The sequence below is a fragment of the Oncorhynchus masou genome, chromosome 12 (genome assembly GCF_036934945.1).
Source record: "Oncorhynchus masou masou isolate Uvic2021 chromosome 12, UVic_Omas_1.1, whole genome shotgun sequence".
Classification (NCBI taxonomy): Eukaryota; Metazoa; Chordata; class Actinopteri; order Salmoniformes; family Salmonidae; genus Oncorhynchus; species Oncorhynchus masou.
In genome coordinates, this window is record NC_088223.1 from 89,656,895 (window position 1) to 89,681,436 (window position 24,542).

Sequence of the window (24,542 nt, forward strand, 5' to 3'; positions counted from 1 at the left end):
TAGAGAATTTATTGTCACCGCCTACCTTCGGCTCTGTGATCTCGCGATACCAAACCAGAAAGCCACGGAACCATCATGGCTGAGGGTATGTGACTGATTTGTTGAACATTTTTTTTTACGCCCTTTCTTTCTAAGACTCGAATTAAATGCATTGTTTTAATGTCTATACTGTATTTGATTTAGTTGGGATTTACAATGTTATAAAATCATAAACGACTGTCTTCCCTTCGTCTTGTACAGTTAGTTGCTAATTTTCACTTGCAACTCACTAGCTCGTCGGGTGGTATGTTGTTGGGTTGGGCGGAGAAGGCAACTAAACGTTGGCTAGTTTAGCAGGCTAGCCACTTAATTCGCCGGGTGGTTGGACTCAATGAACGGGATTGGTAACTAAAGAAAGCAGAATTTACTAACGCAGAATGCATAAGGAAGGTGATTATTCCACGCGACCATTTGATATTAGCAAACATTATTTTTCTAACTTAGCAAATCGACCCGAGAACGGGTTCATTTTTATGATGAGCATTACAATGTTACAATGTACCGTTAGTTAGCTATCTTTGGCTACAGTACCATGCTAGATAGTGAAATTAAGCGTTGTAACCAAATGCAGAATTGCTGATGTGTTATTGAGCACGTATTTTTCTTGTAACTAGCGAAAACGTTTGAGTATTTGACGAGTGTGATATATCTATTTGGCTTCAGTCAAGATGAATTGGTTAATTTGCTTGCTTTGACAGCACTGTCAGTGCCTCGATCATGTGTTGTTTAGTTGTGACGACAGCCAGTTTAAACATGTTTACGTTCAGCTGTGTGTGGTTGCAGCCTCATCGAAGAGTGAATGTAGAGGAGGCCTACAGTACTAGCTTGCTAATTACTCGGTATAAATTATAATGATATACCAGTTGGTGTATGCGCTGCCTTTTAACTGTTGCATGCATTGATTTCGTTTAGTATTTCCCTTTTTTTTCAAGTCAGTCAATCATTTCTCACTAGCTAGATTGCGTAAGCTTGTCACTCTTCCATTGTGGTCCCAAGTGCTGTGGACATTTAGAGAAAGCTATATTTTTTTTTATTGGTCCTATAAAGTTTATTTTTAAGATGTCTAAAAGTGCTGAGTTGAAGGTAAGAAGCTTATAACATGCACAACATTGGCAATCATATCCTCCCTTTTCAAAATGAATGCGACGTTATGAATGAAGTGTGACAATAAGTTGCACTGTGGTAATATATGTGACCCTGAAACTGTTTTTCGTTAAACAGCTCAGCCTATCTTGCTGTTGCAGCAGTGATCCTTTCCTGTGGCCGTTGATCAGGTGGTACTGGCAGCCGGCCCTTCCCCATGACAATAGCCCAATGACTGTATATGAAGCTATAGCCAGTCAGCTAGTTAACCCTCTGACCCGTGGGAGGGCAAAGTTATGTGCTGCCTCAGCATTCAGTCTTCACTCAAATGTAAGCAGAAATGGGAAGGAAATGGAAGTGGGAAGTTATGTGCACTCCTGGGTTGAGTGGGCTCTGACACGTAATACGCTTTAAAGAGAAACATCCCTAGCTTATATCTAGGCAGGAACCTGCCTTGAGAAATACTAGGCATCCTTGAAACAATACAACTCTCATTTGGGTTACTAAAGTAAGAGAAAATTAGACGGGTTAGTTTTACTGTTTGGTTGTACAACGTCTATTTTGGTTAATTTCCTAATCTGGACAAACAACACAAAGCATTGTGAGCCAGAATGTGCTTAATGCAACCCTAATCCAGTATAAGGCTCTCTACTAGCTTCCCTGTTCTCTTCACCTCCTCTATTTGCCTCTCTACCTCTCAACTCACTCTCTCTTCCCTCTCTCTGTGTGACAGAGGAGGTGGCCAAGCTGCAGAAGCACCTTGCCCTGCTGAGGCAGGAGTATGTGAAGATGCAGCAGAAGCTGGCTGACACAGAGAGGCGATGTGCCGTGCTGGCTGCTCAAACATCTGGCCAGGGCTCCACCAACACCTTCGGAACCGGCGCAGGAGACACCTTCATCAGCCGTCTGCTTGACATCGTGGCCCAGCTCTACCAGCAGGACCAGTACAGGTGAGGGGAGAGGTGTGATATAATGTATGCAGCAACATGTGCTGTTGCTATGGTTACAGTCAGAAAGAGGACCAGCTGGGTTTTTTTTTTTCTTAATGTGGAAAAGCCAAGAAAAAGGAAAAATTGCACTTGATGTGATATTCATTGTTTTATTAATTGATGTCATATTCATTGTTCAATGACAATTATCAATTATTTCCGGTGGTTATACCAAGGTCTTATATTCTACGATTCACAGCTTTCTACCGAAATCCTGGGAAAATATATGCAACACCTAGTTACTGTAGTTATGGACATGGGCTATATTCTTTCTTACTTATGTTGTGTTTGTTTTCATGTTCGTAGTGATCTGAAGGTGACGGTTGGAGAGATGACACTCAACGCTCACAAGTTTGTCCTGGCTGCTCGCAGTGATGCCTGGAGCCTGGCCAACCTGGCCTCCACCTCAGAACTGGACCTGTCTGGTGAGTTGAGCATCCTCCCTGTTGTCACACTACCGGTCACAATGCCCCAGAATGTACCCCAAGAAAATAGACCACTGTTTTTTTGGAAAAAATGCTCTACAAACGGTCTTCCAACAAATGCATTAAAAGCAGTTTATTGATAGTGTGGCTACAGTTAAGTAAAGTTACATTTCATTCCACTCTGGGTCGTTAACGCTGTCTTTTCGACCATGCTGGGTGTTCCAGATGCCAAACCGGAGGTTGCCATGGCAATGTTGCGCTGGGCCTACACAGACAACCTGGAGCTCAGCGAGGACGATGCCTTTCTCATCGACCTGATGAAGCTGGCCAACCGCTTCCAACTGCAGCTGCTTCGAGAGAGGTAGGCAAGGGGCTGCCTGACACACACACTGTTCGTGTTTTGAGAGAATCAGTTCTGCTCAGTCGCTGATGACCTTGCCTCGTAGATGTCTACTCGTTACGGTTTGTAGATTAGTTGGTGACTGCACTGTTACCGACTGTCATCTAAAACTCACAGTCCCTCTATGCTCTTTGTGTTTTCCTATCTTCTAGGCTATGAATGCATTGTACAATATCTCCCATTGACGTCAATGTCCTCAAATATTGCTTTTTGTTCTCTTGGAAAAGGTGCGAGAAAGGGGTGATGTCATCGGTGAACGTGAGAAACTGTATCCGGTTCTACCAGACGGCCGAGGAGCTGGACGCCACAACCCTCATGAACTACTGTGGAGAGATCATCGCCAGCCACTGGGTGAGTCTCCACTGTCCAACTGACCGTCCAACTGACTGTTCACTGTTCCACTGACTGTTATTAGCTAGCTTGCTAATAAATGTACTGAGTAAGAGCAAACGTAGCTAGCTAATAAAGCCTGATAATACCAGTGATGGTGTAGACCTAAATCAGCATGTTGTTTGCACCAGTATCTTCCAAATCAAAGAAGAATATGTTCGCTACATGAATGAAGTAGCTAAGAGAACATGCAAAAGCTTATAGAGTCCCCTAGGAAACACTTATCAACACTTTAGTTCCTACCCTGTCACATTAACTCGTCCCTGGCATTTTAATTCGTTGTCATCTCAAACAACACTGTATTCAAAGTGCCCACTATTATATTCTAACTATATAATTAGAATAGTCATTCTATTTCCATGATTCCAACAGTTTTGCTCGAATTCGCAAGTCGAATCACAATTGCAACATTTGGTTAAAAATAAGTCCTAGATTATTTGCCTATCGTGCAGCCCTATGTGGCAGTGTGGAAATGATCTCAATTGAGCAGTGTTGTAAAAATACTTTAAAGTACTACGGAAGTTTTTTTTGTTGGTATCTGTACTTTACTAGTTTTTTTTTTACAACTTCTACTTTTACTTCACTGCATTCCTAAAGAAAATACTGTACTTTTTACTCCATACATTTTCCCTGACACCTAAAAGTACTCGTTACATTTTGAATGCTTAGCAGGACAGGGAAATGGTCCAATTCACACACTTGTCAAGAGAACATCCCTGGTCATCCCTACTGCCTCTGATCTGGAGGACTCACTCAACACACATGCTTTGTTTGTAAATGATGTCTGAGTGTTGGAGTGTGCCCCTGGGTAGTGAGTGATCCGTAAATAAAAAGAACATGGTGCTGTCTGGTTTGCTTAATATAAGAAATTTTATATTATTTATACTTTTGATACTTAAGTAAATTTTATCAATTACATTTACTTTTGATACTTAAGTATATTCAAAACCAAACTCTTTTAGTCTGTTACTTAAGTAGTATTTTACTGGGTGACTTGAGTAATTTTCTATTAACATATCTTTACTTTTACTCAAGTATGACAATTGGTTACTTTTTCCACCACTGCAATTGGGTGCAGGAAATGCAGAAATTATAAAAGTGCTGAAATTTGTTTTGGTTGAAGGTGAATTGTTTTATACTATTCAATCAGAACGGAGAGACTAATTGAAACCATTTAGAATGTATGTGTTGCCACCCTGGGATCACTCACTACTCATAAAGCACCCTGGGATCACTCCTCACTACCCATAAAGCACCCTGGGATCACTCCTCACTACCCATAAAGCACCCTGGGATCACTCCTCACTACCCATAAAGCACCCTGGGATCACTCCTCACTACCCATAAAGCACCCTGGGATCACCCACAAAGCACCCTGGGATCACTCCTCACTACCCATAAAGCACCCTGGGATAAAGCACCCTGGGATCACTCCTCACTACCCATAAAGCACCCTGGGATCACTCCTCACTACCCATAAAGCACCCTGGGATCACTACTCACTACCCATAAAGCACCCTGGGATCACTCCTCACTACCCTAAAGCACTGGGATCACTCCCATAAAGCACCCTGGGATAAAGCACCCTGGGATCACTCCTCACTACCCATAAAGCACCCTGGGATCACTCCTCACTACCCATAAAGCACCCTGGGATCACTACCCTAAAGCACCCATAAAGCACCCTGGGATCACTACTCACTACCCATAAAGCACCCTGGGATCACTACTCACTACCCATAGAGCACCCTGGGATCACTACTCACTACCCATAGAGCACCCTGGGATCACTACCCATAAAGCACCCTGGGATCACTACTCACTACCCATAAAGCACCCTGGGATCACTACCCATAAAGCACCCTGGGATCACTACCCATAAAGCACCCTGGGATCACTACTCACTACCCATAAAGCAAATGTAGAGCTTTTATTATTCAAAAACTAAAAATTCTGTCAAATACCGTCCATTTTGTTGGTATTTAAAAAAATAAAAAAATTACCGTGATATATTTTGGCTATATCGCCCAGCCCTACTTTCACCTGGTCTATGTCATGGAAAGAGCAGGTGTTCATAATGTTTAGTGCACTGTCTATATATCTATATATAAAAAATGACATATTTTGGGGCCTCTGCTGCTAAATGAATATTGGATAAACACTACACTGACTATCCCAACTGTAGACCGGATTATACTGTCTCCTTAACTGTCCTCGTCTAAAGATAAATGTATTTTAAAATGCCTTCAATGAAAAATGATTGCATTCAATAATCTATGAATGAATCTCTGGAAGGTATCACTATGTTCCCCATGGAAACAAGTCCTCTGTTCTGTATCCATTTGTCCAGTCTCTGGGGGGTAATACACCTTGTCTTTTAGTCCTGAGCCCAGACTGGAGTTATCTCTCTTTTCTCCATCCCTGCTGTGTCAAGAAAACCCTTCGTTTTATAACCTCGTAAATCCCTTCGCTCGTCTTCCAGAGCCCCGTGATTCTCAAGGTTTACGTTTTATATGACTAGGACTCAGGAAATGTCTGGTCATCTTCAGCCACCTGACTGACCGACCGACTGCTTTTCGTGCTGCTGCTCAATCTGTTGTCATTCTACCTTTTACTACTCTGGCAGAGACTTTGATTAGAGGTTTGGAGTGAGGAGGAGATGGATCTCATTTCAATAGGAATACAATTTGACACCTTTTGAAGTGTTTTCATTAAATACAGACAACTAGGGCTGGGTGATATATCAAAATCATTGGAATGTGTTAGTGCAATGTTCTAAATGACTGTATCGCAAAAATCTATGGTTTTTATTCATTTTTTATGTTTTTATAAGTGTTTAGGTCTCGTCTCCTTCGCTCCTTTTGTGCTGTGTGTCCTGTGCACCTTTCCACACCAACACCAAGCCCCTCCTCCCAAGCTCTGTGCACCTTTCCACACCAAGCTCCTCCTCCCAAGCTCTGTGTCCTGTGCACCTTTCCACACCAAGCCCCTCCTCCCATGCTCTGTGTCCTGTGCACCTTTCCACACCAAGCCCCTCCTCCCAAGCTCTGTGCACCTTTCCACACCAAGCCCCTCCTCCCATGCTCTGTGTCCTGTGCACCTTTCCACACCAAGCCCCTCCTCCCATATCCTGTGCACCTTTCCACACCAAGCCCCTCCTCCCATGTCTGTGCACCTTTCCACACCAAGCCCCTCCTCCCATGTCTGTGCACCTTTCCACACCAAGCCCCTCCTCCCATGCCCTGTGCACCTTTCCACACCAACACCAAGCCCCTCCCCCCTGCCGTTCACAACAAGAAAGACAAAATATAATCTCTTCCTCTCTGTCAATAAGCCGTTTCAACTCGCTATTTGCACTTGAGGTTTGGTCCATCATAATCACTCATATGTGCGCCGAAACACATTGAGATGTTATTTTACTAAAGTTAAGTAGTACTTTGTAACGATACTCTTCTTTTTTTTTTTTTTTTTTTTTTTTTGTCACAATTCCCAAAATGTACAACAGAGCCGACCCTACTTAAACGGCGGTATTAATGAACCCGATTGTGAATATTTCCTCTCCGTTTCTGTTGCGCGCGGCATCGAGGTACCACAGTACAGCTAGCAGCATTTTAGACAAACACTGTTGTGCTCTAGTTGTCTGTGTTTTTATAAATGTGCAATGAGCATAACGATAACTTTTTTAAAATAAGAATCGGACAACTCGTTCTCATTCTGAGAAATAAGCAATTTATCCAGGTAGGCCACTTGATTTCAACATCTAAAACAGTTGTTGTTGTTGTGCAAACAGTTGCAGAGGAGGGTGTATTCATAACGGTTCTCGTTTGTTAGCTAGAAAATAGAGAATTATAAAGATTAGCTGGCAGGTGGGCTTGTGATTGAGAGATTGTTTATGAGACCTGTGTATATTTTCTCTTATTCCTGCTACAGGAAGTTAGTCATTATTAGTGAATGTTCATTGTTCATGGTTCTGGATACATTTGTATCAAAAAACTGCATTTCCACCGTCCGTCTTGAAAGCCAAGATCAGTGATTATTGCAAAAAAAAAAAAGCATGTTAAACTATCTTGATAAAATTATTAGTGGGTCTTAGTGTTTCTAGGCTTATTTAACCTCTGTATAATTTTACAAGCTCTGAAATAATTACATTATTCCTGACTGTTTGAAATGCAGTATATTGACTTTTTAAATTGTTCAACAAAGTGTATTTAAAGAACCTTTTGTAAAAATAAAGAAAATGAGATATTAAGTGTGTGTGTGTGTGTATATATATATCTTGTGAATCGCCTATAAATTTGAAGAATCTAGATATGGAGTTTAGTCCATTTCGTCCAGCCCCAAAGGAAAATATAAAGAAATGAAGTATTGGAAACAAAACCCACGTCTACCTGTCGTAATGTAGCACCATCTAGACGTACTAGATGGGACAAGACCCCTCCTTAAGACCACCTTTTAATGGGAATGTCTGTTCTAGAAACTATATTTCTATAACCTAATGACAGAGCATTAAAACATTTTTTTAATTTTTTTTTTAAATCTTTCTCTCGACAGGATGACCTGAGGAAAGAGGACTTCAGCACTATGAGTGCTCCGCTGCTCTACAAGATGATTAAGTCTAAAACGGAATTCCCACTTCACAAAGCCATCAAGGTCGAGAGGGAAGACGTGGTCTTCCTCTACCTCATTGAGATGGACTCGCAGGTGAGCGACACTTACACACGTTTGCCTCGGGAGGCCAACCCTAAGTATGTTCAGTGTAACAGGTTTCACTGAAGACCAATATCCTGTTATCTCATCTGGAGCAGGGCCTGAATTCAGAGTCTGTTGGGTGCTGATGACAGATCAGTGTTGAGAAGCTAACTAGATGTCTTTCTATCTACACTGAACAAAAAAGTATTACATGCAACAATTTCAAAGATTTGACTGAGTTACAGTTCATATAAGGAAATCAGTTAATTGAAATAAATTCATTAGGCCCTAATCTATGGATTTCACATGACTGGGAATACAGATATTCGTCTGTTGGTCAAAGATACCTTAAACAAAACAAAAAAGTAGGGGCGTGGATCAGAAAACCAGTCCGTATCTGGTGTGACCACCATTTGCCTCATGCAGCGCGACACATCTCCTTCACATAGAGTTGATCAGGCTGTTGATTGTGGAATGTTGTCCCACTCCTCTTCAATGGCTGTCTAAAGTGTTAGAGTTACGTAAATTCGAATCTGGTATCAGGATAAATATAACAATGAGTCACCGATTTTATACTATGTATTTTTTATTAAACTGTATTCTTTATACTGTGATAGGCCAACAGACGGGTTGGAACTGTCTATCACAGTAGAGACTGGGCGTGGTTTAAACTTGCTCAGCCTATTGCAGGTGCTCATGCGGGTCCCCGCCTCTTGGCGCTTCTGTTGATAGATGTAACTGTTGCTTGTGAAGAACATCCAGGTTCTCATGCTCCATACCGTTATCTCGCACCTGGCTCCTGTTATCTAACAAAAGACCGCTTGTTCTCGCAACACCCCACTCTGAATGTGCCCCCCCCAACTCATTTGAACAGTTCCTGTCTTCATGCTTCTCTGTATTTTTCCATCATGAGAAAGTCCCATGGCCCTGATACTTTTAACAATGTTTCAAGTCAGCTATGTTGCATAACACATACATACATCCACACAAGCCAACAGCAGATAATATTCAATCATATATATGGTAATGGCTATAATGTAAAACACAGGATCCAACAAAAGTTGCTGGATATTGGTGGGAACTGGAACACGCTGTTCTTCACATTATCATGCTGAAACATGAGGTGATTGCAGCGAATGAACGACAATGCACGACAATGGGCCTCAGGATCTGGTCACGGCTTCTCTTTGCATTCAAAGTGCCGTTGTCAGGTCAAGACCCTGGTGAGGATGACGAGCAATCATATATGAGCTTTGTACAGAATATCTTTGGTTGTTCGAACCAACAGTTTCTTCATCTGTCCGAGTGGCTGGTTGCAGACAATCCCGCAGGTGAAGAAGCCGGATGTGGCGGTCCTGGGCTGGCGTGGTTACACGTGGTCTGCGGTAGTGATGCCGATTGGACGTACTGCCAAATTCTCTAAAACGATGCTGAAGGCGGCTTATTGTAAAGAGATGAACATTCAATTCTCTGGCAACAGTTCTGGTTGACATTGCTACAGTCAGCATGCCAATTGCACACACCCTCAACTTGAGACATCTGTGGCATTGTGTTGTGTGACAGAACTGCACATTTTAGAGTGGCCTTTTATTGTCCTCGGCACAAGGTGCACCTGTGTAATGACCATGCTGTTTCATCAGCTTCTTGATATGTCACACCTGTCAGGTGGATTGATTATATTGGCAAAGGAGAAATGCTCACTAACAGGAATGTAAACTAATTTGTGCTCAAAATTTGAGCGAAATAAGGTTTTTGTGCATCTGGGATCTTTTATTTCAGCGCATGAAACATGGGGCCAACACTTTACATGTTGCATTGATATTTTTGTTCAGTGTAGAGTAGAATACATGTTCTTCTATTTTCCACATCCCTAGTTGCCTGGGAAGCTGAATGAACTGGACAACAATGGGGACTTGGCCATGGACCTGGCTCTGTCTGGTAAACTGGAGAGTATCGCCACAACGCTGGTCAACAACAAGGCAGATGTGGACATGGTGGACCAGAGTGGTTGGAGCCTTCTGCACAAAGCCATCCAAAGAGGTAGGGGGCGCCGCACATTCCCTACAGTGTGTCATGTACTACATTGCTCAAAAAAATAAAGGGGACAGTTAAACGACACAATGTAACTCCAAGTCAATCACACTTCTGTGAAATCAAACTGTCCACTTAGTAAGCAATTTCACATGCTGTTGTGTAAATGGAATAGACAACAGGTGGAAATTATAGGCAATTAGCAAGACACCCCCAATAAAGGAGTGGTTCTGCAGGTGGTGACCAGACCACTTCTCAGTTCCTATGAATCCTGGCTGATGTTTTGGTCACTTTTGAATGCTGGCGGTGCTTTCACTCTAGTGGTATTATTAGACGGAGTCTACAACCCCCACAAGAGGCTCAGGTAGTGCAGCTCATCCAGGATGGCACATCAATGCGAGCTGTGGCAAGAAAGTTTGCTGTGTCTGTCAGTGTAGTGTCCAGAGCATGGAGGCGCTACCAGGAGACAGGCCAGTACATCAGGAGACATGGAGGAGGCCGTAGGAGGGCAACAACCCAGCAGCAGGACCGCTACCTCCACCTTTGTGCAAGGAGGAGCAGGAGGAGCACTGCCAGAGCCCTGCAAAATGACCCCCAGCAGGCCACAAATGTGCATGTGTCTGCTCAAACGGTCAGAAACAGACTCCATGAGGGCACGACGTCCACAGGTGGGGGTTGTGCTTACAGCCCAACACCGTGCAGGACGTTTGGCATTTGCCAGAGAACACCAAGATTGGCAAATTCGCCACTGGCACCCTGTGCTCTTCACAGATGAAAGCAGGTTCACACTGAGCACATGTGACAGAGGTGACAGAGTCTGGAGACGCCGTGGAGAACGTTCTGCTGCCTGCAACATCCTCCAGCATGACCGGTTTGGCGGTGGGTCAGTCATGGTGTGGGGTGACATTTCTTTGGGGGGCTGCACAGCCCTCAATGTGCTCGCCAGAGGTAGCCTGACTGCCATTAGGTACTGAAATGAGATCCTCAGGCCCCTTGTGAGACCATATGCTGGTGCGGTTGGCCCTGGGTTCCTCCTAATGCAAGACAATGCTAGACCTCATGTGGCTCGTGTGTCAGCAGTTCCTACAAGAGGAAGGCATTGATGCTATGGACTGGCCCGCCCGTTTCCCAGACCTGAATCCAATTGAGCACATCTGGGACATCATGTCTCGCTCCATCCACCAACTCCACGTTGCACCACAGACTGTCCAGGAGTTGGCGGATGATTTAATCCAGGTCTGGGAGGAGATCCCTCAGGAGACCATCCGCCACCTCATCAGGAGCATGCCAAGGCGTTGTAGAGAGTTCATACAGGCACGTGGAGGCCACACACACACACTACTGAGCCTCATTTTGACTTGTTTTAAGGACATTACATCAAAGTTGGATCAGCCTTTAGTGTGGTTTTCCACTTTAATTTTGAGTGTGACTCCAAATCCAGACCTCCATGGGTTGATAAATTTGATTTCCATAATTTTTGTGTGATTTTTGTTGTCAGCACATTCAACTATGTAAAGAAAAAAGTATTTAATAAGAATATTTCATTCATTCAGATCTAGGATGTGTTATTTTAGTGTTCCCTTTATTTTTTTGAGCCGTGTATATTGCTTCAGGCACAACACTGGGCTAGAGACAATAAAACAACCCTCCCTATCAACGCTGGGCTGGAGACAATAACACAACCCTCCCTATCAACGCTGGGCTAGAGACAATAACACAACCCTCCCTATCAACGCTGGGCTATAGAGACAATAACACAACCCTCCCTATCAACGCTGGGCTAGAGACAATAACACAACCCTCCCTATCAACGCTGGGCTAGAGACAATAACACAACCCTCCCTATCAACGCTGGGCTAGAGACAATAACACAACCCTCCCTATCAACACTGGGTTAGAGACAATAACGCAACCCTCCCTATCAACGCAACCCTCCCTATCGCTCAACGCTGGGCTAGAGGCAATAACACAACCCTCCCTATCAACACTGGGTTAGAGACAATAACACAACCCTCCCTATCAACGCTGGGCTAGAGACAATAACACAACCCTCCCTATCAACGCTCAACGCTGGGCTAGAGACAATAACACAACCCTCCCTATCAACGCTGGGCTGGAGACAATAACACAACCCTCCCTATCAACGCTGGGCTAGAGGCAATAACACAACCCTCCCTATCAACGCTGGGCTAGACATAAAGCGTGTTGATTGCTGAGGTTAAGGCACGCCCCAGTGTGTGTTCTGATTCTCCACACTTGTGCACTACAGCACCTGCGCCACAGGTGGCTGGTGGAACCTTACTTGTGAAGGACGGGCTCATAGTAGTGGCTGATTTCATTCCAGTCTTAATTATGAGCCTTCCTTCCCTCACCAGCCTCCCGTGACCTTTACATAACCAGTCGTTGAATGGAGATGTAGATCATGTTTCCCCCTCCACTCATCCCTTTCTTCTCTCCCTTCGCCCCCACAAGGTGATGAGTTTGCCTCCACTTTCCTGATCCGCCACTCGGCCCAGGTGAACGCGGCCACGGTCGGCGCGGTGGAGACCCCCCTGCACCTGGTGTGTTCCTTCAGTCCCAGGAAGCACTCTGGGGACGTGATGAGTGGCATGGCCCACATCGCTGAGGTTCTGCTCAAGACAGGGGCCAACCCCAACATGCAGAACAGCAAGGGCAGGTGGGAGGTCATCCTGATTCAATGACCTCATCTGGTGTGATATATATATATATATAACAAAAGTCCATTAAAATGTTTTCGGATTTCTTCTTTAACTTGAAATCGGCCTCTAATCTATATCGAGAATCTGGTCCCACGGGGGTTAAATCTCTCTTCCGTCATATGGATTATTTTATATTGATTTATTTGAAAAAGACTTGAATTGTATTAAACTGCGAGTTTGACCGTGTACAAAATAAATCCCCTTTCCCTAAAAGCATGATGGTCAGGACTTCTGACACGAAAGGAGAGGTTAACTCGGCCCCAGACAATGGATCTGAGATGGACTAAAGTTTCAGTCGTGGCAGTTAGTCTGCTTTCACCCCTGCTGAATGTTTTGATCTGTTTGTGTGTGAGTTACCTGAGGTCTTCTTCTTCTCGTTGTCCCAATACGGTAGCGCTTCATATTGATCGCTTTTGTTTCCCCAGAACTCCTTTGCATGAAGCGGTGGTGTCGGGGAACGAGCCTGTGTTCAACCAGCTCCTGCAGTGCAAACAGTGAGTTCAAACGGTTAGAGCGTTGGACTAGTAACCAGAAGGTTGCAAGTTCGAATCCCCGAGCTGACGAGGTACAAATCTGTCATTCTGCCCCTGAACAAGGCAGTTAACCCACTGTTCCTAGGCTGTCATTGAAAATTAGAATTTGTTCTTAACTGACTTGCCCAGTTAAATAAAGGTAAATAAAAAAATATATATTAAAAAAAATAAAAACACTAAGCTGTTGACCTGATTTTTAAAAACACCCTGAGTTGCCGCCTGTATTTCCTGGTGTAACGTTGTCACCTGTCCCCCCCCCCTTTTCTCCTGTGCCTCTCCTCAGGATGGACCTGGAGCTGAAGGACCATGAGGGTAGCACAGCTCTGTGGCTGGCCCTGCAGTACATCACCATGTCCTCTGACCCCAACGTTAACCCCTTCGAGGACGAAGCTCTGGTGGTGGAGAACGGAACATCGTTTGATGAAAACAGCTTTGCAGCCCAGCTCATGCAGAGAGGCAGTAACCCAGACGCACCAGACACCTCCACAGGTACTGTTCCAAAACAGAGTTTACATTTTATTTTATTTTAACTCGGCAAGTCAGTTAAGATCAAATTCTTATTTACAGTGATGGCCTACCAAAAGGCCTCCTGCGGGGATGGGGGGGCCTGGGATTTTTTTTTTAAATTACATGCAATATAAATATAGGACAAAACACACATCACAACAGTAGACAACACTACATAAAGAGAGACTGTACAGATTGCCACTCCACCACCTTTGGAAGATCTGTCTTGCTGAAAAAGGTTATAACCAGAAAGGTTAACATCAGTGTTCAAAACACTCTTCCTTAACCACGTCTCAGTGAAGACCAACACATCTGGATTGGAGCTATGAACCCACACTTTCAATTGATCCATTTTAGGTAATACGTTTCTCATCAAAATCAAAATCAAATGTATTTATATAGCCCTTCGTACATCAGCTGATATCTCAAAGTGCTGTACAGAAACCCAGCCTAAAACCCCAAACAGCAAGCAATGCAGGTGTTGGAGGCACAGTGTTGTCTCTCGTGTAGAAAACCCAGGTTTTTACGAGCGCAGAAATCAGTGAAGCAGATAATCAGGGCACAAGTCAGAATTGGGACTAGCAACAGTAGACGGGCCAGGGTGTACATGCACATTTCCAGATATCATCAACAGTAATACAATCAGGGTACGGCAGAGGACAAGGAGAGCTCTGCCGTGTTGATTTATGACATCAATGTACATCAGATGGCAACAAGATCATATTGTACAGCAATTTCATCAGATAACATGAATACAAAGCTGGCGAGAGGTGGTTAGAATAGGATGGGAGGTCAAAAGTCTGTGTAACCAATAGTGTCAGTGTGGGGAACAAACACAGTCTGTCCCACGGTTGGATAAAGAAAGTTTGTAGTCAACAAAGTATACAGGAGTCATGAGGCAAATTATGCAAGATAAAAAAACTACAAATATATAACGACTTGGGGGCTCACTCACCCATACAGTGCGTGTGTGCTGGAGGCAAGCGAAAGCTTGGAGAGAGCGTTGAGTGTGGTGGCGGTACCTGTACCAGACAGGGGGGGACAGGCTAGGGCAGATGTTGAACAGAGAGGGGTGAGTGTGGTGGGGGTACCTGTACCAGACAGGGGGAGACAGGCTAGGGCAGATGTTGAACAGAGAGGGGTGAGTGTGGTGGAGGTACAGTGCCTTGCGAAAGTATTTGGCCCCCTTGAACTTTGCGACCTTTTGCCACATTTCAGGCTTCAAACATAAAGATATAAAACTATTTTTTTGTGAAGAATCAACAACAAGTGGGACACAATCATTAAGTGGAACGACATTTATTGGATATTTCAAACTTTTTTAACAAATCAAAAACTGAAAAATTGGGCGTGCAAAATTATTCAGCCCCTTTACTTTCAGTGCAGCAAACTCTCTCCAGAAGTTCAGTGAGGATCTCTGAATGATCCAATGTTGACCTAAATGACTAATGATGATAAATACAATCCACCTGTGTGTAATCAAGTCTCCGTATAAATGCACCTGCACTGTGATAGTCTCAGAGGTCCTTTAAAAGCGCAGAGAGCATCATGAAGAACAAGGAACACACCAGGCAGGTCCGAGATACTGTTGTGAAGAAGTTTAAAGCCGGATTTGGATACAAAAAGATTTCCCAAGCTTTAAACATCCCAAGGAGCACCGTGCAAGTGATAATATTGAAATGGAAGGAGTATCAGACCACTGCAAATCTACCAAGACCTGGCCGTCCCTCTAAACTTTCAGCTCATACAAGGAGAAGACTGATCAGAGATGCAGCCAAGAGGCCCATGATCACTCTGGATGAACTGCAGAGATCTACAGCTGAGGTGGGAGACTCTGTCCATAGGACAACAATCAGTCGTATATTGCACAAATCTGGCCTTTATGGAAGAGTGGCAAGAAGAAAGCCATTTCTTAAAGATATCCATAAAAAGTGTTGTTTAAAGTTTGCCACAAGCCACCTGGGAGACACACCAAACATGTGGAAGAAGGTGCTCTGGTCAGATGAAACCAAAATTGAACTTTTTGGCAACAATGCAAAACGTTATGTTTGGCGTAAAAGCAACACATCTCATCACCCTGAACACACCATACCCACTGTCAAACATGGTGGTGGCAGCATCATGGTTTGGGCCTGCTTTTCTTCAGTAGGGACAGGGAAGATGGTTAAAATTGATGGGAAGATGGATGGAGCCAAATACAGGACCATTCTGGAAGAAAACCTGATGGAGTCTGCAAAAGACCTGAGACTGGGACGGAGATTTGTCTTCCAACAAGACAATGATCCAAGACAATGATCCAAAACATAAAGCAAAATCCACAATGGAATGGTTCTAAAATAAACATATCCAGGTGTTAGAATGGCCAAGTCAAAGTCCAGACCTGAATCCAATCGAGAATCTGTGGAAAGAACTGAAAACTGCTGTTCACAAATGCTCTCCATCCAACCTCACTGAGCTCGAGCTGTTTTGCAAGGAGGAATAGGAAAACATTTGTCTCTCGATGTGCAAAACTGATAGACATACCCCAAGCGACTTACAGCTGTAATGTCAGCAAAAGGTGGCGCTACAAAGTATTAACTTAAGGGGGCTGAATAATTTTGCACGCCCAATTTTTCAGTTTTTGATTTGTTACATTTAAGTTTGAAATATCCAATAAATGTGTTCCACTTCTGATCCAGTGAACAGCCACTTGTTGTTGATTCTAAATCATTAAAAAAATACAGTTTTATATCTTTATGTTTGAAGCCTGAAAGGTGGTGAAAAGCTGTCCTGGCGTAAGTTTGTTCACCATTGGGGGGCCGAATACAGCCTTTGACTGGGCAAGTCACTGTACCTGTACCAGCAGTGGGAGACAGGTCAGGGAGAGAGGAGGGAGTGTGGTGGAGGTACCTGTACCAGACAGGGGGAGACAGACCAGGGCAGACGTTGAACAGATCGCCAGATGGCCACCAAGCAACAGTGCAGCAGGCAGTGGGAGAAGGTGTCACACCCACTTGGGAGAAGCTGGAGGCAGATTTCTTGTAGAAAATGCCAGTGAATAGTCTTTGAACAGCATGAGGGGCTTCAGAGGACACTTCAAAGACTCCTGACACTTGTTGGGCCCAAAGGCCTTTTCCTTCACACCTTTAGTGCTAATTGAATTTGTATCTGGCTTAGTTCCAGGCTGGAATAGTGTCCTCAGATCTCTGCTGTTTGTTGACTAGAGTATCCTCTGTACAGCTTGGAAAAATAATCTCAGTAATCGCTCAGATCAAAACTTCAAACCTACAACCTAATTTTGACCAGAATTAACCCGGAGAGAGGGTAGCATCCTGAACAATCCAAGTTTGATCTTTTTGTAAACATGTTGAAAGATGTGAGTTCACATTAAAGCTGTGTCTCTCTCTGAGGGGTGCGTTATATATGGCGACCTGAGAATACAATACAGAAATGTCTAATTGAAGGGAACACACTAAATGTCTAATTGAAGGGAACACACTAAATGTCTAATTGAAGGGAACACACTAAATGTCTAATTGAAGGGAACACACTAAATGTCTAATTGAAGGGAAGGAGGACTAAATGTCTAATTGAAGGGAACACACTAAATGTCTAATTGAAGGGAAGCAGACACTAAATGTCTAATTGAAGGGAACACACTAAATGTCTAATTGAAGGGAACACACTAAATGTCTAATTGAAGGGAACACACTAAATGTCTAATTGAAGGGAACACACTAAATGTCTAATTGAAGGGAACACACTAAATGTCTAATTGAAGGGAACACACTAAATGTCTAATTGAAGGGAACACACTAAATGTCTAATTGAAGTCTAATGGAACACAGTAAATGTTGAAGGGAACAGACTGAATTGAAGGGAACACACTAAATGTCTAATTGAAGGGAACACACTAAATGTCTAATTGAAGGGAACACACTAAATGTCTAATTGAAGGGAACACACTAAATGTCTAATTGAAGGGAACACACTAAATGTCTAATTGAAGGGAACACACTAAATGTCTAATTGAAGGGAACACACTAAATGTCTAATTGGGAAGGGAACACACTAAATGTCTAATTGAAGGGAACACACTAAATGTCTAATTCTAAAGGGAACACACTAAATGTCTAATTGAAGGGAACACACTAAATGTCTAATTGAAGGGAACACACTAAATGTCTAATTGAAGGGAACACACTAAATGTCTAATTGAAGGGAACACACTAAATGTCTAATTGAAGGGAACACACTAAATGTCTAATTGAAGGGAACACACTAAATGTCTAATTGAATGATTGGAACACACTAAATGTCTAATTGAAGGGAACACACTAAATGTCTAATTGAAGGGAACACACTAAATGTCTAATTGAAGGGAACACACTAAATGTCTAATTGAAGGGAACACACTAAATGTCTAATTGAAGGGAACACACTAAATGTCTAATTGAACGCTCTAGGCTACAAATGTCTAATTGACGGGAACACACTAAATGTCTAATTGAAGGGAACACACTAAATGTCTAATTGAAGGGGGAACACACTAAATGTCTAAGAAAAGGGAGACTACACTAAATGTCTAACGGAAGGGAACACACTAAATGTCTGTAATGAAGGAAACACTAAATGTCTAATTGAAGGGAACACACTAAATGTCTAATTGAAGGGAACACACTAAATGTCTAATTGAAGGAACACACTAAATGTCTAATTGAAGGGAAACACTAAATGTCTAATTGAAGGGAACACACTAAATGTCTAATTGAAGGGAACACACTAAATGTCTAATTGAAGGGAACACACTAAATGTCTAATTGAAGGGAACACACTAAATGTCTAATTGAAGGGAACACACTAAATGTCTAATTGAAGGGAACACACTAAATGTCTAATTGAAGGGAACACACTAAATGTCTAATTGAAGGGAACACACTAAATGTCTACATGTTTATGAAGGATTTGTAAATTGGATGAATGATAATGGAACGGGCTCTCGAGTGGTACAGCGGTCTAAGGTACTGCATCTCAGTGCAAGAGGTGTCACTACAGTCCCTGGTTGGAATCCAGGCTGTATCACATCCGGCCGTGATTGGGAGTCCCATCGTGATTGGGAGTCTTCCAGGTTTGGCTGGTGTTGGCAGTCATTGTAAATACGAATTTGTTCTGAACTGACTTGCCAAGTTAAATAAAAAATGTATACAAATGGGAGACCAGTGCACTACAATATTTACTATCTTCTTCCTTTTCTCCATCCATCGCTCAGAGAACTGTCTACTGCAGAGGGCAGCAGGTGCAGGCAATGAGGCTGCCGCCCTCTTCCTGGCCACACATGGGGCAAAGGTCAACCATGCCAACAAATGGGTATGTTACGTTGTCCTGCAATATGACGTGATGCAGCACGGCTCTGCTAGTTGATCACAAATGACTACTTCATAAAGTCTACTGCTTCAAACTGTACTGCATCTCAAACCCCTCTAACCCCTCTATCGTCCTCTATCCCCCTCTATCCTCCTATATCCCCCCAACCCCCTCTATCCTCCTCTATACTCCTATATCCCCCCCAACCCCCTCTATCCTCTATCCTCCTCTATTCCCCGCTATCCCCCTCTATCCTCCTCTGTAAATCTCTTTCTACCCCCCCTCTCTCCTCCCCCCACAGGGTGAAACCCCTCTCCACACGGCATGTCGCTGTGGTCTGGCGGACCTGACGTCAGAGCTGCTCCAACAGGGGGCTAACCCTAACCTGCAGACCCAGAAGGCCCTCCCCGATGAGGCCCAGGGGGTGTCCCTACAGAGCCCCCTCCACATGGCCATTGTACACAACCACCCTGACGTGGTGTCAGTCATCCTGGAGCAGAAAGGTGGGTTAGTTAGTGGACAGTGGGCAGCGTCTCCGTGTTAATAAGACCAGAGGATGGATGGCTGGATGAATAAACATGATTTATCCCCGGTTGGATTTGTTACCTGCATTCTGACAATGTAATTTCCTGGTGTTTCCAGCCAATGCTCTTCATGCCACCAACAACCTGCAGATCATCCCAGATTTCAGCCTCCTAGACTCCATGGACCAGACGGCGTTGGGCTTAGCCCTCTGGACAGGTAGGCTTCGTGAACAGCAACACAACACTCGTATCAGATGGGTAGCTACTGGGGACGTCAGTGTGGAGGATCTGGCTGGTGCTCTGACACTTGACATGCTTTAAAACATGCCTTTTATTGAAGGGCACACACACCACCTCTTCCTTTTCCTCCATGCCATGGATATCAACAATGCAGTTTTAAGAATAAAAAATAAATAAAAAAGTTAACAAATAATGAAAGCGTGGCAGTGAAATAACAATAGCAAGGCTGTATACAGGTGGCACTGGTTAGTTGAGGTAATATGTAGGTAGTGTAGAGGTAGACCAATTTAATTAGGGACGATTTTAAGTTTTCAAAACAATCGGTAATTGGCCTTTTTGGACGCCGATGACATTGCACTCCAACGAGGAGACTGCGTGGCAGGCTGACTACCTGTTACGCGAGTGCAGCAAGGAGCCAAGGTAAGTTGCTAGCTTAGCATTAAACTTACCTTTATAAAAAGAAAAATCAATTTTAACATCATCGCTAGTTAACTACACATAGTTGATGATATTACTAGGTTAACTAGCTTGTCCTGCGTTGCAAATAATCAATGCAGTGCCTGTTAATTTATTATCGAATCACAGCCTACTTCGCCAAACGGGATTATTTAACAAAAGTGCATTGGCAAAAAAAGCACAATTGTTGCACGACTGTACCTAACCATAAACATCAATGCCTTTCTTAAAATCAATACACAGAAGTATATTTTTTTAAACCTGCATATTTAATTAAAATAAATCCATGTTAGCAGGCAATATTAACTAGGGAAATTGTCACTTCTCTTGCGTTCATTGAATGCAGAGTCAGGGTATATGCAACAGTTTGGGCCGCCTGGCTCGTTGCAAACTAATTTTCCAGAATTTTACGTAATTATGACATTGAATGTGGTGCAATGTAACAGCAATGTTTACACTTACGATTGCCACCCGTTCGATACAATACGGAACGGTTCCGTATTTCACTGAAAGTATACGCATTTTGTTTTCGAAATTATAGTTTCCGGATTTGACCATATTAATGACCAAAGGCTCGTATTTCTGTGTTTTATTATATTATAATTAAGTCTATGATTTGATATTTGATAGAGCAGTCTGACTGAGCGGTGGTAGGCGGCAGCAGACTCGTAAGACTCGTTGTTTATGACTTCAAGCCTATCAACTCCTGAGATTAGGCTGGCAATACTATAGTGCCTATTAGAACATCCAATAGTCAAAGGTACATGAAATACAAATGCTAGAGAGAGATAGTCGATAATAACTACAACCTAAAACTTCTTAACTGGGAATATTGAACCACCAGCTTTCATATATTCTTGAACGCTTTTTTTACATGGCACATATTGTGCTTTTACTTTATTTTTTTAAACCAAATTGAGCACGTTTCATTATTTATTTGAGACGAAATAGATTTTATTTATGTAATTATATTAAGTTAAAATAAGTGTTCATTGTTCATTCAGTATTGCTGTAATTGTCGTTATTACAAATATATATATATATATACACACACACACACACACACACACACACACACACTTGAAGTCGGACGTTTACATACACCTTAACCAAAAACATTTACACCCAGTTTTTCACAATTCCTGACATTTAATCCTAGTAACAATTGCCTGACTTAGATCAGTTAGGATCACCACTTTATTTTAAGAATGCGAAATGTCAGAATAATAGAGATAATTATTTCAGCTTTTATTTCTTTCATCACATTCCCAGTGGGTCAAAAGTTTACATACTAATTGAGTGTATTTGGTAGCATTGCCTTTAAATGGTTTAACTTGGGTCAAACGTTTCAGGTAGCTTTCCACAAGCTTCCCAATATAAGTTGGGTAAATATTGGCCCATTCCTCCTGACAGAGCTGGTGTAACGGAGTCAGGTTTGTAGGCCTCCTTGCTCACACACGCTTTTTCGGTTCTGCCCACACATTTTCAATAGGCTTGAGGTCAGGGCATTGTGATGGCCACTCCAATACCTTGACTTTGTTGTCGGTAAGCTATTTTGCCACAACTTTGGAAGTATGCTTGGGGTCATTGTCCATTTGGAAGACCCATTTGCGACCAAGCTTTAACTTCCTGACTGATGTCTTGAGATGTTGCTTCAATATATCCACATTTTTCCTGCCTCATGATGCCATCTATTTTGTGAAGTGCACCAGTCCTTCCTGCAGCAAAGCATCCCCACAACATGATGCTGCCACCCCTGTGTTTCACGGTTGGGATGGTGTTCTTTGGCTTGCAAGCCTCTCCCTTTTTCCTCCAAACATAATGATGTTCATTGTGGCCAAACAGTTCTATTTTTGTTTTATCAGAGCAGAGGACATTTCTCCAAAAAGTATGATCTTTGTCCCCATGTGCAGTTGCAAACCGTAGTCTGGCTTTTTTATGCCGGTTTTGGAGCAGTGGCTTTTTCCTTGTTGAGCGGCCTTTTTAGTTTGTTGATATAGGACTCGTTTTACTGTGGATATAGATACTTTTGTACCTGTTCCCTCCAGCATCTTCACAAGGTCCTTTGCTGTTGTTCTTGGATTGATTTTCACTTTCCACACCAAAGTACGTTCATCGCTTGGAGACAGAACGCGTCTCCTTCCTGAGCGGTATGACGGCCGCGTGGTCCCATTGTGTTTATACTTGCATACTATTGTTTGTACAAATGAACGTGGTACATTCAGGCGTTTGGAAATTGCTCCCAAAGATGAACCAGACTTGTGGAGGTCTACAATTTCTCTTTCTGAGGTCTTGGCTGATTTCTTTTAATTTTCCCATGATGTCAAGCACGGAGTTTGAAGGTAGGCCTTGAAATACATCCACAGGTACACCTCCAATTGACTCAAATGATGTCAATTAGCCTATCAGAAACTTCTAAAGCCATGACATCATTTTCTGGAATTTGCCAAGCTGTTTAATTAAAGGCACAGTCAACTTAGTGTATGTAAACTTCTGACCCACTGGAATTTGTGATACAGTGAATTATAAGTGAATTAATCTGTCTGTAAACAATTGTTAGAAAAATTACTTGTTGTCATGCACAAAGTAGTTGTCCTAACTGACTTGCCAAAACTATAGTTTGTTAACTAGACGTTTGTGGAGTGGTTGAAAAACGGTTTTTAATGACTCCAACCTAAGTGTATGTAAACTTCCGACTTCAACTGTATGTATAAAAATCGTCCGATTTTTAAACGGCATCGGCTTTTTTTGGTCCTCCAATAATCGGTATTGGAAAATCATAATCGGTCGACATCTAGTAGGTAGAGTTATTAAAGTGAGTATGCAAAGTATATAATAAAAGAGTAGCAACAGTGTAAAAGGGGGTGGGGGGCTGTCAATGCAAATAGTCTGGGTGGTCATTTGATTAGCTGTTCCGGAGTCTTATGGCTTGGGTGTGGAAGCTGTTTAGAAGCCTCTTGGACCTAGACTTGGAGCTCCGGTACCGCTTGCCGTGTGGTAGCAGAGAGAACAGTGTATGACTAGACTTGGAGCTCCGGTACCGCTTGCCGTGCGGTAGCAGAGAGAACAATGTATGACTAGACTTGGCGTTTTGGTACTGCTTGCCGTGCAGTAGCAGAGAGAACAGTCTATGACTAGGGTAGCTGGAGTCTTTGACATTTTTTTTTTAGGGCCTTCCTCTGACAACGCCTAGTATAGAGGTCCTGGATGGCAGGAAGCGTGGCCCCAGTGATGTACTGGGTCGTACGCGTTACCCTCTGTCGTGCTTTGGTTGGAAGCCGAGCAGTTGCCATACCAGGTTGTGATGTAAGCAGTCAGGATTCTCTTGATGGTGCAGCTGTAGAACCTTTTGAGGATCTGGGGACCCATGTCAAATCTTTTCAGTCTCCTGAGGGGGAAAAGGTTTTGTCGTGCCCTCTTCACGACTGTCTTCGTGTGCTTGGACCAGGTTAGTTTGTTGTTGATGTGGACACCAAGGAACTTGAAGCCCCATTGATGAGATATCACCTCCGTTTGGCTGGATATGTGCAGCCAAAGGTTTTCTAGTCATGATAGTCCAACTCAGAGCCATGTATTTAGTATGAATAATAATATATGGCTCTGGTCCAACCTAAAACAGTCCATAGACGTAGTCCATACTGAATTCTAGCAGAAGCTCCCCTTCCAAGCTTTGCACCCCAAACCTGCTCGTCTTGAACTCTGCTCCTCTTGGATATATCCAGATACACAACAACAGTAGATAAGTTCAAGCATCTGGATGTTAAATAGGATTTTAAAAGTGTAGTTTGGTCTCACTGAATCCACAGCATTTATAAGTCTGCCTGTTTGTGTCTCTCATCTGTCCCTCAGGTATGCACACCATAGCAGCCCAGCTCCTGGGTTCTGGGGCATCCATCAACAACACCATGTCCAACGGTCAGACCCTGCTCCACATGGCCATCCACAGACAGGACAGCAAGAGTGCTCTGTTCCTCCTGGAACACCAGGCTGACATCAACGTCAGGTAAATAAGTCACAGATCAGGAGCTTCATAAACCAGCAGATGCATTTCTCATTTATTTTCCCTAGAGGGGGTGTGGTGTTAATTTGGCATCTGTTTTTAAAAGTCATATGACATATCAAATGACAAACAACAGTGTTGTCTCTGAATTATAGAATAATGCGAAGATGTTG

At 43.1% G+C, this 24,542-nt stretch overlaps 1 protein-coding gene across 2 annotated transcripts in view; it reads left to right on the forward strand.

The window, feature by feature from the left end:
- The window catches only part of LOC135551029 (rabankyrin-5-like), a 36,934-nt gene continuing 12,392 nt past the window's right edge, over positions 1 to 24,542 (forward strand). The window contains exons 1-14 of one of the 2 annotated variants that reach the window (XM_064982400.1): positions 1 to 85; positions 1,856 to 2,072; positions 2,418 to 2,536; positions 2,762 to 2,897; positions 3,164 to 3,287; positions 7,878 to 8,027; positions 9,890 to 10,055; positions 12,519 to 12,723; positions 13,192 to 13,260; positions 13,583 to 13,788; positions 19,055 to 19,152; positions 19,451 to 19,652; positions 19,792 to 19,890; positions 24,219 to 24,372. In XM_064982400.1, coding sequence (XP_064838472.1) covers positions 76 to 85; positions 1,856 to 2,072; positions 2,418 to 2,536; positions 2,762 to 2,897; positions 3,164 to 3,287; positions 7,878 to 8,027; positions 9,890 to 10,055; positions 12,519 to 12,723; positions 13,192 to 13,260; positions 13,583 to 13,788; positions 19,055 to 19,152; positions 19,451 to 19,652; positions 19,792 to 19,890; positions 24,219 to 24,372 — 1,955 coding nt within the window. In that variant the 5' untranslated portion in view covers positions 1 to 75. Of the gene's footprint in view, positions 86 to 123; positions 430 to 1,855; positions 2,073 to 2,417; positions 2,537 to 2,761; positions 2,898 to 3,163; positions 3,288 to 7,877; positions 8,028 to 9,889; positions 10,056 to 12,518; positions 12,724 to 13,191; positions 13,261 to 13,582; positions 13,789 to 19,054; positions 19,153 to 19,450; positions 19,653 to 19,791; positions 19,891 to 24,218; positions 24,373 to 24,542 lie in introns of those variants that run through there. The other variant, XM_064982399.1, reaches the window with a different exon arrangement.